The following is a 17046-nucleotide window of genomic DNA, read 5'->3' as shown; positions in this document are numbered from 1 at the left end:
CTCAGATTTGTTAATGTCTATGTTGACACACCTATGCTGTTGTCACTCACTGCATAGGTGTGTAGTTTCATTACAAAATTACTAACAGTACCAACTCATGGCCTGGCATGGTCACTACACCATTTACAGCATTTCCACAGTTTTGGTGGAAAGCATACATTAAGTTTTCAGACACCTTCGACTTGTTGACACTTTGGCAAACCATTTGTTTATGAATTATTCATCTCTCAAAAACCAATAGAAACTTCTTTGGTAAAGCTGAAAACTCTTTCAAGAGTGTTCTAAGCCAGGGTTCAGTAGCTTGGGAAAGCCTCGGGTCATCTTGGGTAAGTCTCTACATTATTTTCACATCTGGATTTGGAGGCTTCTTATGTTTTTCCCTGGCAGATCATCTAGAACTTTGTCCGATTGGATGTGAAGTGTTTGCACACGGCCGTTCTCAGGTGTTTTGGGTTTGAACCAGGGGCCTCGGCTGAGACAGTCGGACACTTGTCCTGAAATCACCGGAGCGTGGTCTCAGCGTCATGTTCTGCTTCGCCGTGGCTCTGGAGGCTCTCATCCAGGCCTCAGGTGGCTGCGCTCTGCAGCAGGTTCCTTCAAAGACCTCTTTGTTTTTTTGGATGCAGTTGTTCTCCTTTCGGTTCTGACTGCGTGCCGAGACACACCCGATAAGCACAACACCCAGCTGTCAGCTCGGAGAGGAGCTTTGGAAGGGTTTGGACTTGAGCCAGAAAACGAGCACTGCGGCCGTAGTAAATAGCTCTTCTGCACATGTGCGAGTCCATGGACATGTAAGGTCTAAGTGCTCCTCATTATTATGCTGATAGTGTACCGTGCTGCAAGTGTGTGTGTGGCTTCATTACGAAAATAAACAACAGCTCATGGCCCCACATGTTAGCTAGATCCTTTTTCAGCATTTCTGTAGTTTTCAAGTAAACAGACATTATTTTTTTCAAAACGCTGCTGTGTAAATGCAAAACTCTTCTGAAACGAAAACACCAAAACAACACATATTTACTTCAAAACGCCGTGCCAATGAGGCGCTCATGTCTTAGTGAAATCATGCTTGTGAAAGCCAGTTTTCTTGCATTTTAACATGGGTTTGTTTTTGATGTTTTAGCCAAAAAGGTTTCAGTTTCAGTCATTTTTGAACCTTTTGATGCACCACTCAGAACTATCTACAAACCAGTTGGTCCATTTTTCCCCCCTGTGATGATGAAGCCATGACCCACCCTACTCTGCCTCTGACTGGGTAGCACTCGCTGCATTCACTGACTTGATTGGTTGAATGAATGTCAATGTTTACCACTGTTTCTAATAACTGAATTCCTGGCTGCTTTAAAAGAAGGCAAACCCACTCCTCCAGGGACCACAACACTACTGACTGTAATTATTAAGTAAATGAAGAACAGACCCTGGAAAGTAAGATAATTTTGAGTCATATTGTTTGAGCTGGACGCTATTTCTGGAACAAGCCCTGGGGGACAATCACAAGGGTCCTGTGGGCTCCTGGGTACCCATGAGCGACATGTGAGCTGTATGCATTCGATTTTGTACTACGCAAGATTGTTGCTTCACTTTTAAAGCTCACACTAGTTAACCAGTGGAAATCTAGTAAAGGAGGAGGAAAACCTCATTGCACTGTGGTACTTTCACTGAGTGTTGCTGAAAAAGCACAGACATACAGAGTAAACAGCTATTGAATGGTGTGGCTGTCTAGCCCGTGGAAAAGCAAAATGGTTTCCATAAAGTTTGCAAGTTGAACCACCAGAATCAGAGGTAGGTAACAGCAAGCAGCAATCTAGCTTCATAGTTGTCGGACGCACAACCCAAACGACGGCTGTTGAGGTGATTTATGGTTCTCACTTGTTTTGAAATAAGACGGAGAAATCTTCAACTTTTATTCACAAAAACAAAGATTTCTGTATCACTCTGCAAATTCCTCCAGGGACTGCACGCATGCACATACCCCAGCACATGCACAAACAAACCAGATGATGGAGTATCTTCCCAGCGCTGCCCGTTTATTTGGACAACTCCTAGGTTCCGTTTTTCTGGCTCCATTCTCCATCCCCAGTGTTCACACGGGTCGGTTCCCTGACTGAGGTGACACAAACCAAATCCCCCCCATTTCTCTGTCCGCACTTTGCCCTAATCATTCCAGCATGTTACACAGGGGGCTGTAAAGTGCAGCGCGTCGCCAGAGGACGACAGAGATGAACGAGCCGACAAACGGCCCCTGAGAGAGGGCTCAGATGCACAGACCATGCAGAGAGCTAAGAGTGCTTGCTTTGAGTGGCGCTGCGGGACCTACTGTGCTTTAGAGTCAGGAAAAACCCCAAGTCCTCTCAAGAGGACTGCAGTGAGGTGATCAAAACATCCCTGAGAGTTTTGAGTTACGAGGGCATTCCCGATGAGCGAACATGCGACGTGGTGCTTCCAAAAAAGACGGTCTAATTACAGAGTAAGGAAGAGTTCTGACGACGTTCCTTGTCTTGCATTGTGAAGATGGCAGTTAATTCCAAGCTTTTCGCTTCAAGCTTTTCGGCACTTGGCTTTCACGAGGCCTGAGATGCAAGTGAAAGTGCAAACACATGGGTAAATAAAAGCAGTGCGATGAAGCCCTGGTCAGTAAAAGGACTTCCATTGTGGTCACTTTGATGTTTCTGTCGGGGAGAGACTCAAAGGACGGGATTCCATTAAGAGTGTGAACCCTGCAGCAGCATGCATTAATGCACTGAAAGCCAGCCAAATTCAAGGAGGTCAAACATTTCTTGTCTTCCTAATGGCCTTGTCGTGGCGTCAACTGAGAGACAGAAGCTCCTGAACGTCACACAACCGGCATCCTCAGATGTGTTTCCCTCCATCGGGAAGGAGGAGGGAGGAGGGAGGATAAGTGGGGGGCAAGGTAGTGGTTGAGGAGGAGGAGGAGGAGGAGGGAACTAAAGTGGGGGGTCCTGCAGGCCCTGTTTCCAGATGAAAACCATCTGGGGGGTTTGACTTTACAAGCAGGCCATACAAATTAACCATCTGAGAAAGAGTGAAGGAGTGGAGAAGGGAGCGTTGGGGGCTGGTAGGAGTCTGGGAGGGAAAAAGGAAAAGAACTGAGTAACAGGCATGGATGAGATAGCGAGAGAGACGGAGAAGCAACAAGTGAAGAGCATAAATCCGCTAAAGCACTGCATCCGTGTCCTACCTTCCTGAAAAGGTAGCCTGTACTCCATCTCCATGCCCCCCTCAGTGAGGATAGCCGCCTTCTGAAAGACCCTCCTCGGTTCATCTCCAGAGAGCTCCCTCACTACGTCTCTCACTCCTTTGTGTCCGGCGCTGAAGGTTCCTCTTTGAAAGATTTTTTTTTCCTCTTACAGCGGAGACGCAAAAGAAGAAGGAAAAAAAAAAAAAAAAAACAACAACCCCAAGGGCTCTATTTTGGGACGTTGCCTCCAGCGGGCCACTGCATGCTCCCAGCTCAGACCAAAACTCCTCCACTCCTTGGCTTGTCCTTCTGTCCGCCCGTTGTTCCCTCGTCCTTCCCTCTCTCACTCCGTCTGGCCACCCTCCCCCTCTCACACTGCCTCCCATCACGTTATCTCTCCCCCTCATATTCAACTTTTCCCTCCCTCCCATGTTTCTTTCTCATCTGTGTACGGATCTAAATTGCTACTGCCAACCTTTTCCGCCTCTTCGGGCAAACATGTGGGAAGCTTTTCGACACATAAACACAACTGGATCAGCTGACCGGAGCGTCTCACTGCCGTGTCTGCAGTCACGTCAAACGCTCCAGTGCAGACGTACATTCACAGCCAATTAAGCTAAAAAATCCACTTTACTGAATTTCTGATTAGAGAAAAAAAAATGTCTGGTTCACATAACTGAAAACAACCCTGACGCACAAACTGATGCAGGGAAGTGGGGAACTTGACGCAGTCATAAGATGAGTCTGTTGGATGCTCTGAGGAGATGAGGTGTGGCCAAACATCCCCCGACGTCACGGCGTAACCACACAGTGAATGCCCATGACCAGACAGCAGCAGCACTCAAATACTCACAGTGCACGTGATCACACAGCACAGCAGAACCACGAGCTGCTTTCATCGTGGACTCATAATGAAGGTGGACACCAAACTACGGCGGACAGATAAAACAGCTCTCCGCTCTGACATGCACTACGACTGCATTGTGGAAGAAAAGCTGAGTGAATGCCAGTCAAAACAGAAGCGTGCCCATATAGTAAATGGCAACACTGGAGAAGCTGTTTATTTTGGTTGCTTGTGGGGAAAGTGGGCACTTGGCTTTGGGTGGTAACTCTAAATTGGAAACTTGATCCTTTCTTTCTCAGACAAAATAAAACTCACAGGAAATCATGTCAGAGACAAACAGTGCCCAGTGAATCCAAAGCAAATATGTACACGTTCTCCATGCCTCCATCGTGACAGCATCTTGGAAATCGCTCTTCTGAAATGTTTCTGTATCATTTCCCAACAATGACATTGGATTTCAGCTGCATCTATTTCATAGGTCATCGAAAAGGTTGTGTATGTCTGATCCATCACCACAGTGGAGCCATACAGAGACTCTACAATTTTAAAAACATGACTGACTTCAGATATTGCTCAGATCTGCATTAGTCTGCTTGATATCGTATAATGTGAGGGATTGTATGAATGCGACTTCGTGAGGTAAGGATTCACTTTACTGCTGTCAGAAGGTCCAGTATCGGTCCTGTGTGCTGTTTGCATGTGAGTCTTTGCTTCAGTGTGGTGGATCAGAACTGCATGCAGTTGTTCATGTGTGTGAGATTGTGTTCCGCTGTGTGTTAACCTTTTGATGATTTGTCCATGATGTGAATACCCTGCAACTGCAGTGTGAACACAAGAGCTACTGGCAATGGATTGACTGTAAATGGACTTGATTTGTATGCCGTTAGTTGTCTCGAGGTGCTATATTGCAATCACACACAAACACAGACAACCACAAGCACACACACACACACACACACACACCAATGCCCACAGAGGAACCATTTAAGAAGCTCCAGCTTCTTATGATTCAGTATCCGGTCAAAGAACTAAGGATAGAACCGCCAACCTCAGAACTGCATGACCTGTTCTACTGCCACAGCGATATTTCTTTCCTCCTTCTTGGACATTTTGAAGTTATTTACAGTTTCTGGAGATGTGCAGAATATCAGACGATGCTGATTGATCACTGACGTTCTCGTCTGGTGACTGGTTTGTAATTTTGTATTTTCATGAGAAAACGCAGACATTGCTTCCATTTTGTAAGCTTGACCTTTTAGCTTTCGGCTGCTCACAAGTGAGGGTCAAATCAGAGGACTGTTCAGGAATCAATAGTTAAGACAAAACCAATCTAATGAGCTGCTTGAGACAGTTAAATAGACTCAGTCTGACTTGTATTGATGTTTGTGTTGACAGGAGATTATTTGACAAGTCAGATGTCACCTGTTCAAATGATGATTCTGAAACAACCAAGAAGTCTTTTTTTTTTTTGTTTTCTTTAAATTATTATTATTTATGCGATTATGACTCAGTGTTTGTGTGTAAACGATGGCTCAAATTACTACCTTCCATACACAAAACAGCTCATCAATGTTGAGGAGGAAGATTTATTCTCTTTAATGATGAAAGCCAACAGGAGGACGTGTTCCTGAGGAAACACAGTACAGAGAAACAAAAAGGCTGAAACTCACCATGGTGTCTACATGTTTGAGAGGGAGATCACTGCTCGGCGCCTGTTCAGAGACAACAGAGAAAAGACAGAAAACACACATCAATGCTTGCCGTCACACCTCTCGTCACTGTATTATGCCATGTTGTGTCACGTCGTGTCATCTCCTGTCGAGGCCACACTGTGCACCATTCTTTGCCCTAATGTGGCCTGGAGCGCAGTGGGACTCCACCTTGAATGCGTGGGACCATCTATAATCCCTCTGTGCAAATATTTACACAAAGAGACAAGTCTGCTTCCATTAGCCAAGACCAGAGAGTCCGGCTCTTTTTCAATGCCATATACAGCTATGGACGGAGAGGGAGAGAGAGAGAGAGAGCGAGGAGGAGAGAGTGGGAAAGAGCGAGAAGGCCTGGAAGTTGAGGGAGAAAAGAGGAGGCATGGATTCAGCAAAGGAGGGAGAAGGAGGGAAAAGTGAACACACAGTTTTAGACGAGGCTGAGAGAGCGAGTCAGATCAAACCCTGGGTGGGAAAAGGTGTCCGGAGCTGGGAGACAAAGACAAAAGCTACACGTTTTATGATAGTAGAAAGGAATACGGAGTAGTAAATGATGACATAAGCCTACGTGGACTGACTCCAGACACGCACACACACACACACACACACAGATGTTACTCACTAAATGAAGGATTAGTTCTGTCATTTCAAGGCCAAGGACTGTTGAGGTATTCTAAGGTAAAGCATTCTGCAACCAAAATGTAGTTTTATGATTTAATCAATCCAAAGTCAGAAGTCTGGGACTATGTGAAGTGATCATCACTATAGTTTCCATTTGAGAAGTAAACTTCTATCTGACCACAGCTTTGGAAATGTGGAAGTCCTACTAAAACATGTTTTCAGAAAAAAAAAAAAAAATGAAGAAACAAATATCAATAATTAAGCTACAAATTGCTAAAAAAAAAAAAAAAAAGGCTCAAAAAATTGCACAAAACAAGACCAAAGTAAAGTTGAGTGACTTCTTTTTAACAAACACTGTGTCTCAATCCCACAAGGTCTCACTGGAAATCCTGAACAGGCAAATCTAACAGAAGTTGAATATTTTCAGCTGAGGAATAACACCCATCTGGTAGACCAGTGAAAATTTAAAACAGCAGGAGGGCAATCATGGGACTGATGAAAGATTAAACAGTCCAACAGTTTCCTTGCCTTCTGGATGTGCTGCGCCGAGTTGATGTTAACATTATGTTTCCTGCAGAGATCAGCCTCTCAGTGTTCTTCAAAACAATACACAAGTATTATGCAGAAGGTATTTTCTTCACCCTGCCAGAACTTTTGTATAATTAAAATATACAAAGGCATCTGTTTTGAAGCTAATTCATAAATTATATCCAGTTTGTGCGTTCTGTACACCCTCCAGGCACAAATAACTTCAAGTTCTGGTGATTTTTGAGCATTTTGTGTGTCGGAGTAGTGTTGCATATTTGTGAAACTTCTGATTCATTCATCACCTTCAGTGGGGTTCAGATCAACAGCGTATCTCACAAAGGTGTTTTTTTTTTTGGTTTCCCAACAACAATAGAGCTCTTGTGGCACAGAGGGCTCAGATATATCCAGCTGTGGTTTCACACGTACATTTTTGCAGAATAGTTCATTGTTCTCTCATGAAAAGAATGCAGATGAACAAGCGAAGCGCAGTGTTGGTAACCTATGACTGGGAGAGTAGCGCTTGTATGATGGCGATGAGTGCAGAGCCCCACACACAGAGCTGGGCTGTGACACTGAAGATGCTCTGCTTCTGGACAGGAATATAAACACAGAATGCAAACGGTAAATTATAGTCTGACAGCGGAGGCCCCAGAATACAGATTCCACACACCCAGACTAAAACCACCAAACTAGGGAGCGACCGGAGAAACATCCCAGCTCTGCTGCAGCTTCACGTTCACGCCACTGACCTGCAGCATTTAAAAAAAAAAAAAAAAAAAAAAAAGAAAGGCTGAAATTACCAATCCCTGCCTCTGAATGTGCCACACAGGTCTTCCTGGTTCAGCTGGGTGTTAAACGTGGGACACATGCTGGGCGGAGCAGCTTCGAGGAACGAGGGAAACAACATGCTGATGTTGGAGCGGCTGAATGCAGACTGTGGATCGGGTGTGAGGCCACAGCTTGCAGCCACAGGCATTTTCACACAAATAGGTACCATTGTACCATTCCCCGGAAAAACACACCGAGACCAAACAGCTCCTCCCGATGATATACCCTAACGTGCGTTTCCGATTCGCGCAATTGCAGCCAGATGGTCTGGTGTGTGTCCATGTGTGTAAGTGTGTGTTATCGTGAGCGCTCTGCGAGCACGCCAAAGCCTGGGAAGTTGTGCATCAGCAGATTGACCCACAGCCGGTGCAGCTCTTCAAAGGAAACATCTGAAGCGAATTTGCAACATTAACAGCAATCATATTTTTCATTAAATAAAGATAATTCTTGCAGTACCTGCAACAATCAGTCTCAGTAATTCAAAGCTGGAAACAGGCCTTGTTTACAGACGCTGACTTCCCCAAAAAAGGTCGGAATGGTTAAAACTCAAACACTCGACTCTGCATTTTGAGTCACAGTAATATTCAGAGTCAAGAGGACAGGATGCTTGTTTGTAGTGTGTTGTGTTATGGTCAGCTGGAGACATCGTAAACTAATCCAACACGGTCCAACGATTTATAAATGTTCTCACTGAAGATCTTCTTGCTCTGTTTAAAAACCATTCAAGTGAGACACAGTGAATGGGCCTTCTTCAGATCATGAAGAGCTTTGAGATGACAGCACTTCTTCTCTGTTACTTGTTCTGTACTGCACCATGTATTCTAGTTTGTGTTACACGGGTTAAACATGAAGTGATGACCATGTACGGTAATCAGAGCTAATTTCTGAAGCAGTAAAAAGTAATATTGGGGAAAAAAACTAAGCAGGCAATAAACTATTTTTTGTGTTCAAGTAGAAGAAAGATCAGCACAATGGTATTGAATAAAATGAGAGAGGTTAATTGTTAAAATAGTTCCAGGCAATCAGTACAACTCAAGTCATTGATAACATCTCTGGAGAACAAGCCGCTTGTCTGTGTGCACTTAGCATCATGCACACCGTACAAACAAATGAACAATCCAAGACTCAATGACTCAGAACACAGTTTTAGGCTCTGCTTACATAACATTTTCATGTGACAACAGAAACCTTTAGTTGCTTTTTGGGCGTCTGCTTACATGACAACGCTGAAAACACAACTTTTTGAAAAAGCGCCGACTCTGTTGCCGTGTAAAAATAACTTTCGGAGATGACAACGCAAAAACAAAGAAATTTCAGCTGAAACTTTGCCGTGTAAACAAGGTCTTAGTTGGTGAATACCTCAATCGCTCTTTCTTTGCCTTGAAAACACAAGCTGCTGAATGGTGCCTCATTTTCATGGACTGATGTCCATGAATTTTGCCTCAATAGCACCTTTCCAGCTGTCAGGGTGAAAGTTACTTAACTATCCACTGGGAATGATTTACGGTGGGTGTTTGGTTAAATGGCACTTTCAGTCACTTCGGATCGAACATAGACGACTGAATGAGAAAGCTAAAATGCTTTAGGTCTCTTCCAGTCGCAGAACACCGATTGCAATGAGGACTTATTCCTGGGCTTTCTTAGAAGCAAGATGAGATGGAAACATCAGATTGAATGATTAGATGGACACTTTTCCTTCTATCAGTTCGAATTCTTTCCATTTGACAGATCAGACTACCAGAATGCAGCTTTATTCCTGCTGGCTGTCATGTGTTCTTTATAAGAGCCAAACTAATGTTGTGCAGCAACTAAAGTCTTTAGTCATTCTAATCATCATCTGTTCAAACTGTAGAACTTCTGCCAGCAGAAAATGTCACAAACAAAGCAGCAGTAACTTGCTAACAAAATCATACTTAAAACCTAATTTCAACAGCAGTAAAGAAAGAAAGGACATTGAGCGGTGGCCACCTGCAAAAGCACTGAAAGCAGAAAGTCTGTGCTATTCTGGTCAGTGGTTAAATATCTTCTGATTCTCTGCAGTTAGCGGTCTGACAGTAATTCCATTAAGTTAAAAAATATCCGCAATGAACGCTGCGATTTTCTGAGTCCTGGGCGCATCCCCTCGCTCAGAGCCATACCGTCATCCTGAGCCAAGTCAGCTGAGCATCATGTTGGATCTGCTCTCATGACGGAGGTTAAACACAGGTTGGTGATTTCTCTATGCTGTAGCAAAAATAGTAACGGGGAATGAGTTCTGTGGTTCCAGTTATACAGGTCAGTGTGGTAACAGTGGTGGCAGGGATTAATTAATTCAACTGAATTCTGTCTGACACATCTTCCTTCTGCATATATTACTTAAATCTACTAAGCAAGAAACAAACAAGTTTCTCTTTACAAAGAGGCAAAACTAGGGGACTCAATTCTTTTTAGAACATATTATCTTTGTTGTTAGCATAGCTCTTGTGGTCCAGGTGGAAGCTATCAAGAAAACCACAACATAAAAAGAAGGCTTTAAAACTCTGACCTACCCGACCTCCTTCAAACAAACCACTTCTCCTTACTAACATTAGCTCACGGAGAAAATAGAAACATTGCTCTTCAGCCTGCAAGTGCTAACTAATACTGCCTTATAATCTCATTGCAGTGCTCATACAGTGCCTTGTTGTGGGTAGAGAGAGAAATTTAATACAATACAGCAGACGAGATTATTTGGTTAATCTTTTGGGATGATCCAGTTTGGAACTTACAAAAGCTGTGGTTACATGGACCGTAAGTAATCAGATTAAACACTGATCTGATTAAAATAGCCTCATGTAAACAGTAAAGTTATGATCGGATTGTACAGCTTTTTTCAATCTGGTTAGATCCCATCAGAGGTCCTTGCAAAAAGCACATTGAATTACTTCCCGCTGTTGAGTTTTAAGTCTCTTGCAATGTAAGTCACCAAGTCATGCTATCAGTAAACTGTTTGGAAAGCAAAGGCCCAATCAGGCGAGCCCAAAAACAATGTTGCCACTTTGTTTGGTGTTTAAGTTTGTAACAAACTTTATCATTCACAAAGAAAGAATTCAATCAGAGTCACAAAAACATGACCAACTAGTGACTTTCTGCAGTCCCAACCAAACTCCGAGACCTGAATTGTTTTAGCGGCAACAAGCTAAAATCCACCACGAGTTTGAAACAACCACTTTATTCTACTGTATGTTTGGCTTGTTTCACACTAATGAGGAGTGGTAGAGTTGGTTTTCGTTGCATAGTTCTCTAGAAAATTAAAAACCATGCATGTTAAGGTTTATTGATGACTCTCTTCAAAGTCATAAAGGTCCATTTGTGAGCGGCTAATTGTTTCCATCCATTAGCTCTGTGATGGACTGGTGACTCGTCCCAGGATGGACGCTCTGCCTTTTACCTCAAGCCAGAACTGGTCCAACCCACTCATGATCCTTGTCTGAACTAATACAAAGCTAATGGCTGGATGAACGAGGGCTGATTGGGAGGCTGTGGAGGATGACAGAGTTGAAGATTACTTATGATTACTGTCCTTCAATTCCGTATTTAGGGTTGTGTGAGTTGCAGGTAATCCCAGGTGACTGTGGGTGAAGGCAGGGTACATCCTGTAGAGCTCCTCAGTCCATCACAAGGCAAATACAGGATATTTAGAGTCACTTGTTAACCCCGAGGGCATGTTTTTTTGAGGAAAATAGAGTACCTAGAGAAAACCCATGCACCTTTACAGCAAAAGCACGAAAACCTCAGACAGAATGGGACCACTGATGCTGCAAGGCAACAGTGTTAACAATGGTCTCTTTGAGAATTTTTACATTTTCTTCCCTCAGAACACAATAACACGATCAACATCTCCCCAGTTTTTGTTCTATTTTAACTGTTCAGAAAAATTTTAGCCTTGAAATTGAGTTGACCTCTTGATAATGATTCCACCACCAAGAGAGCAACATAGAACAGACCATGCTGTCAATTCTAACATGAAAATTAGCAAAAATTAATGAAGATGCTGTAACTTCACTTCCCCTTACAGGTCCTCCAATTCCCTGTTTACTGGACAAAGACTTCAAATCAAACTGGCAAACATGCATTATGTTTTGGCTCTTCATTTACATGTTTGGTGTTGGAAGTCTGAAATATCACCTTTTTTAAAAAACTTATGAAATGTGGAATAATACCATACATGCACCCTATAGTGGAATATTCAGAATGTTTAAGCTGCTCACTATCTCGAATGTAACCACTCACTTTATCATCTACACAGATATATATCATAGAAACATCAGACAGTGAGAGGACACGGTATGAAGACAGCATACCTCTAAAAGGAGTTTTATGTTTGTGCCGTACTGTTCTCTGCATGTTGGAGTGTGCGTGTATGACAAAAAACACACACCAAATACTGGCTTGATATGGAAACCATATTGTTTTTAGCATTTGAGGCGTTTCTGTGGGTATGGTGATCAAAATGTCTAAATGTAAATTAAACACTCATGAAATTTTAACAAAAACTTTAAAAAGATGCAGGTTGTGGTCATGTGAACACGTTCTGAGAATCCTCTTAACCTGCAGGCGACACTACAATAGCTTAGCATTAATCTGCCGCAGCAGGACCGAGTCTGTCCATGTATAAAAAGTGTCACCCAGATGACGATGAGATTGCCGTGGATGCAGCCACGTGTCCGGCTGGTCCGAGCGCGGCGCCTCATCTCTGCTGCCGCCGCGCCATGTGCTTTCCTTCACGTGAGCACGGCGGCTCCTCTGAGCAATTATACCAAATTATACCCTCGCTTCTTTAAGCAGGGGCAGAGGTAGCCGAGCAAGCTGGGAGTTTCCTTCATGGAGAGAGAGAGAGAGAGGGAGAGAGAGAGAGAGAGAGAGAGAGAGAGAGAGAGAGAGAGAGCCTCTTGGGGAAATGACCCAGGGCTAAATATACAGCGGTGCATCTTTAGAGCTTGAGACACAGCCCATTTAGCTCGGCCCGGGGAGCTCAGTGTGGACAGAGCAGCGGTTTATATCACCGCTTTGGGTGTGTGGATGTGGGCGGGTGGAGGGATTCAGTGTTTAGTGAGCCGGCTGGGCGCAACAGATAGAAAAAAACCTGAAAGAAAAAAAAAAAACTTTTGTGGCTGCGAAACACTGACAGCATGAACCATAATTGTACAGTATGGCTTCATGATTCTGTGTGTGGTGAGGTGTGTGTACACTAATTTGAGGTACTTGATGAATGAAGAGTGTCAGTTTTTGGAGCTGTTCCCCGGGTCTGTGTATGTGGTTGTGATTCAGACAGAGCCGTCGTCATTCCTCCCCTCCTCCTCATACCTCAGCTCTGTTTTCTCTCTTCATGGATGTTTTTATTGCTTTCTTTGGGAGGAACCAGTCACCAAATACATCATTTGTAGCACCGAACCAAATGTCTTAGTATGTTTTCATTCCAATGAGATACCAAGGAAAGTAGGACCTACAAGAGATGTTTTTATTTTAGGAGTAGATTGCATGCTCCTGCAGGCTTTCACTTAACACAAACACAACACACAGGCCAACACGTGTTTGAAACGATCAAATATATTACAGAACAGCAGTACGGTGCTGGTACTCCTCTCTGAGTGAGATCCACACTGACAGGCAGATCACTGGACACCTCTGAGAGCTCCTGGCTCTTATAAACAATGGTGCCTTCTAGTGGGAAGCGGCACACACAGCAGGTCCAGCTGGCGGCTGAAGCACCGAAGCCTCACCTGAACACAGTGTGACACAGCATCCCCGCTCCACGCAGGTCGTACAGCTCCTGCTGTCACGCACGGATTTTATGGTGCTTTGCACTTTCTCAAAGCAGGTGCAAGCTGCGAGCGTGTTTGTTTGCCTTCAAAAGTGAAAGCGCAGCTGTTTGGCAGAGGTTTTCGTTCCCACTGTACCGGCTGCCTTAAAAGGCAATCCTGCTTCACGAGTTGCAGGCATCCTCAGAGGCAGCTTCTGTGAAGCATGAGCCCTTACCGAGCTTTCTCTGTGAATTCCACATGCAAGAAGAAGGAATGTACGCACACATCCACAGGAAATTGATGAAGATTCAATCTTCAAAACGAACGATTAGATACTTGAGCTGATGCAGCAAATGTATAGAAAATGTGAGAATGAGTTTACATCTTTTTATTTACATGATGTAATACCTCTGGTAGATCTTTTCTCATTTTAATAAACTTTGAATCACTGATAGATTGAGAGAATGTTTTTTTTCAGTCTCGCCAACAGGCAACAGGGACGGCAGTCAACTAAGAGCATCTTTGCTTTTAAGACTTTCAGGCAGGGGTGTCAAACACAAGGTCTATGGGCCAAAACCAGTTCACAACAGGGTCCAATCCGGTCCACCAAACCACAAAGCAAATAGTAAAAATTTCAAAGAAAACAATGATTTTTTTTTAACAAATGTCAGAGTAGCGGACAAAACACAACACTGAGGCCTGAGCTGAGATCTCAGCGATGCTGCCATGAAAGTAACTCACCTCGAAGCCAAGCTGCGAGGTGAGTTTTTAAAGACAAGCTTCATAGAACACAATGGACATTTCACTGTATTTATTTATCATTTTCTATAGTATGTCTCTGCTTTACTGAAAACGCAGACATTTTCATCAAAACAAAGAAAAACGTCAAAGCTTAAATTTAAAGGTTATTATGGCATTATATACTCAGGGGCTGGATGTGGCCCCTGATGTGTTTGACACGCGTGCTTTAAGGGATATCACACTGACTGACATTCACTTTCCCTGCAGACATAACTACTTGGTTAACCCCAACTCTTACTCTAAACACACCGTTATAAAAAATGAAAAATGCAATCATTTTTATCATCACACACACATCACACCCCTCTCTCATGCCCTGACCTCCTTCATCTGCCGCGTTCACACGGCCACGTCCCACAAATGTCAACACAGCCCTGAGGAAGAGTGTGTGTGTGTGTGTGTGTGTGTGTGTGTGTGTGTTGAAGTGTGTATGCTCATTCTCCCATAGCACCAGCTTTACTCGAAGGGGCTCCTGACATGCCATGGATCCCTGGGGACCATCGGAAAGGTGAGGAGGGGGCTGACAGCGGCGCTGTGGGAAAACCTCTTGAGCAGAATGTGACCGTAAAGCACCTCTGACATCCCCACGTTCCTCGCCCCGCCTGACTGATACGAAGCCGGCTGCTCGCTCTGTTATGTAACCGAGAGCCGCTTTCCCGACATGTGAGAGAGGACGGAGTCTCGCAAGGAATCCGCCAGCTATTTCTCAGCTCCTTCACTGTAACTCTGCAGTGAGAGGCTAATCAATCACATCCGTGTGAACAAGAGGCGCATACATGAATGGGTTTCCGTCCCGGTGGCACGTCCACAGAGAAATATCACAGAAAAACACTATCCGAGTAGTTTTACTGTCCAAACACATGGCTTTTCTGAAATGTTCACTTCTACACAGTCACATGAATGCCTCGTTTGACTGTTTTTTTCACCTTCCGTTGCCATCTATGAATGATTGCAATTGAAATGTCTCATGTTGTGACGAAAATGTGCAGACAAATGTGAACGGAGCGTCACTTGCGAGCTCACGGAGGCTATCAGCTGAAACCTGCCGCCTCTCTCAGCATGTTTGGCTCTCGGCTCTGTAAACGGACTATTTCTGTTCGCTCTCATGACGTCACGACTGGATACAAGAAGCAGCTGTTTCAGTGGAGAAAAGTCCGATGAACCAACTGTACTCCACCACCGAGTCCACTTTTTGAGAGGTCGAGCTCCACCTTCAGCTACTTGCCGAAGCCGAGTACTCATATGAGAACTTATTAAAAACCATAAACACTAATTCATGCTCCATATGCAAACAATGCGTGAAGAATATGTGTTTGCATGATCTTTCACAAGTACGAGTACTCTGTGCAGTGTCAGATCTGATACCGGTGTCCCGAACAAATATTAGCTATGATAACTGAACACGTTTGAGGTTTAATACTGTGCTCAACACTAGAATCTCAAAAAACAAATAAATAAATTGAGACAAAAACATCAGCAATCAAAATTTAAAACTTCAAGTACATCACCGATCTAAATTATGACAATTTTAAAACAGACGTCAATACTGATCCTGTTTTTTAATCACGTGCACGGAGGTTATTTTGGAACTTTTCGGTGCAACACAAGCAGAAGTCTTCTCTTCAGACATGTTTCCACTGCGAAGCGCCAGATAACTCTCTCATTGTTCTACCTTGGGCTCCATAAATAACCAGGCCTGAAGCTGTGTTGAGTTAAGTTTCCACAGGATACGGTTTTAAATGCTGTTACACCGTCACACTGTCTGTTTTCAGAGCTCCAATAACCACTGTGATTGTCTTTACTGTAACATTATTAGTTCCTCACTTTGAAGCCGAGTGAATCAAACTAAAGAAGAAAATGGAAACAATAGAAGACATTTTTCTTGTAAGCAATGAGATCAATATCACCACAAGTGGTTATAACTCATTTTTATTTGAAAGATTTAATTAGGTTTGCATTTGTGAGAAAATTGTCCAATTATATTCTGGATATTTACCTGTAATAATAACAAAATAGGGAGTTAAAACGGGTTAGACTGGTTCAAGTTCGTGCAAATACTTTTCATTTTCAGGCGATTTTAATTATAACCTGAATTCTGTAAATGAACGTGACTCTGTCCGCTCTCCGCTTGAATCGGCTTTAAAATTCAATAAAACAAGACCGCCGATCTGACCAACGACTGAAGCCACGCTTTCATTAAATTCTCAACTGAATTAAACAGGCCATAAAAGTTGTGGTTGCTGTTGTGCTCAGAAGAAAAATACCAGGTCCAAATAAACACGCAAAGCCTCAGTTCATATACAGTATTGTACTTTTAGTTTGTTCCCAGTGAATAAGCACCCTGGAAAATCACAGTTTTTCAGCAGTCCAGTAAACTATTGAAAAGCCAATATGTTGCAGGTTAACATTAGTGAAGTATGTGGATTTTGCGGTGGATAGACTTGGTCTTATTCACCATTCATTCACACAAACACGCCAGTGGTGGCAGCTTTCACACGGTTTTGCCCAATGGAGGGATTGAACTTCCAGTATTAGTTTTCTAAATGAACCCTTTAGAAGCAGAAAAATATCTTGAAATAAATACATGTGTAAGAAAAGTCTTCAAAACAGTTAAGAAATGTGTGGACGGGTGAGCAAGGTAACCAAACAGCATCAGGTTGTTTGAAAACGCTAGTTTACACCAGAAAATGACACAGGGATAAACAACTAAATACACTTTGATTCAATAAGGTGAATTTCCAGCTCCTCTGTTTGCTTTTT

General features: G+C 43.4%; 1 protein-coding gene across 1 annotated transcript in view; it reads right to left on the bottom strand.

The window, feature by feature from the left end:
- Positions 1–17046, bottom strand: part of tns1b (tensin 1b) — a 96681-nt gene that overhangs the window by 58589 nt on the left and 21046 nt on the right. The window contains 1 exon segment of the mRNA XM_030112722.1: positions 5711–5752. Within this exon segment, the coding sequence (XP_029968582.1) occupies positions 5711–5752 (42 nt within the window).

This window comes from Salarias fasciatus, chromosome 16 (assembly GCF_902148845.1).
Source record: "Salarias fasciatus chromosome 16, fSalaFa1.1, whole genome shotgun sequence".
Taxonomy (NCBI): domain Eukaryota; kingdom Metazoa; phylum Chordata; class Actinopteri; order Blenniiformes; family Blenniidae; genus Salarias; species Salarias fasciatus.
Note: the sequence above shows the minus strand (reverse complement) of the source record. Positions and strands in the feature narration are given on the sequence as shown.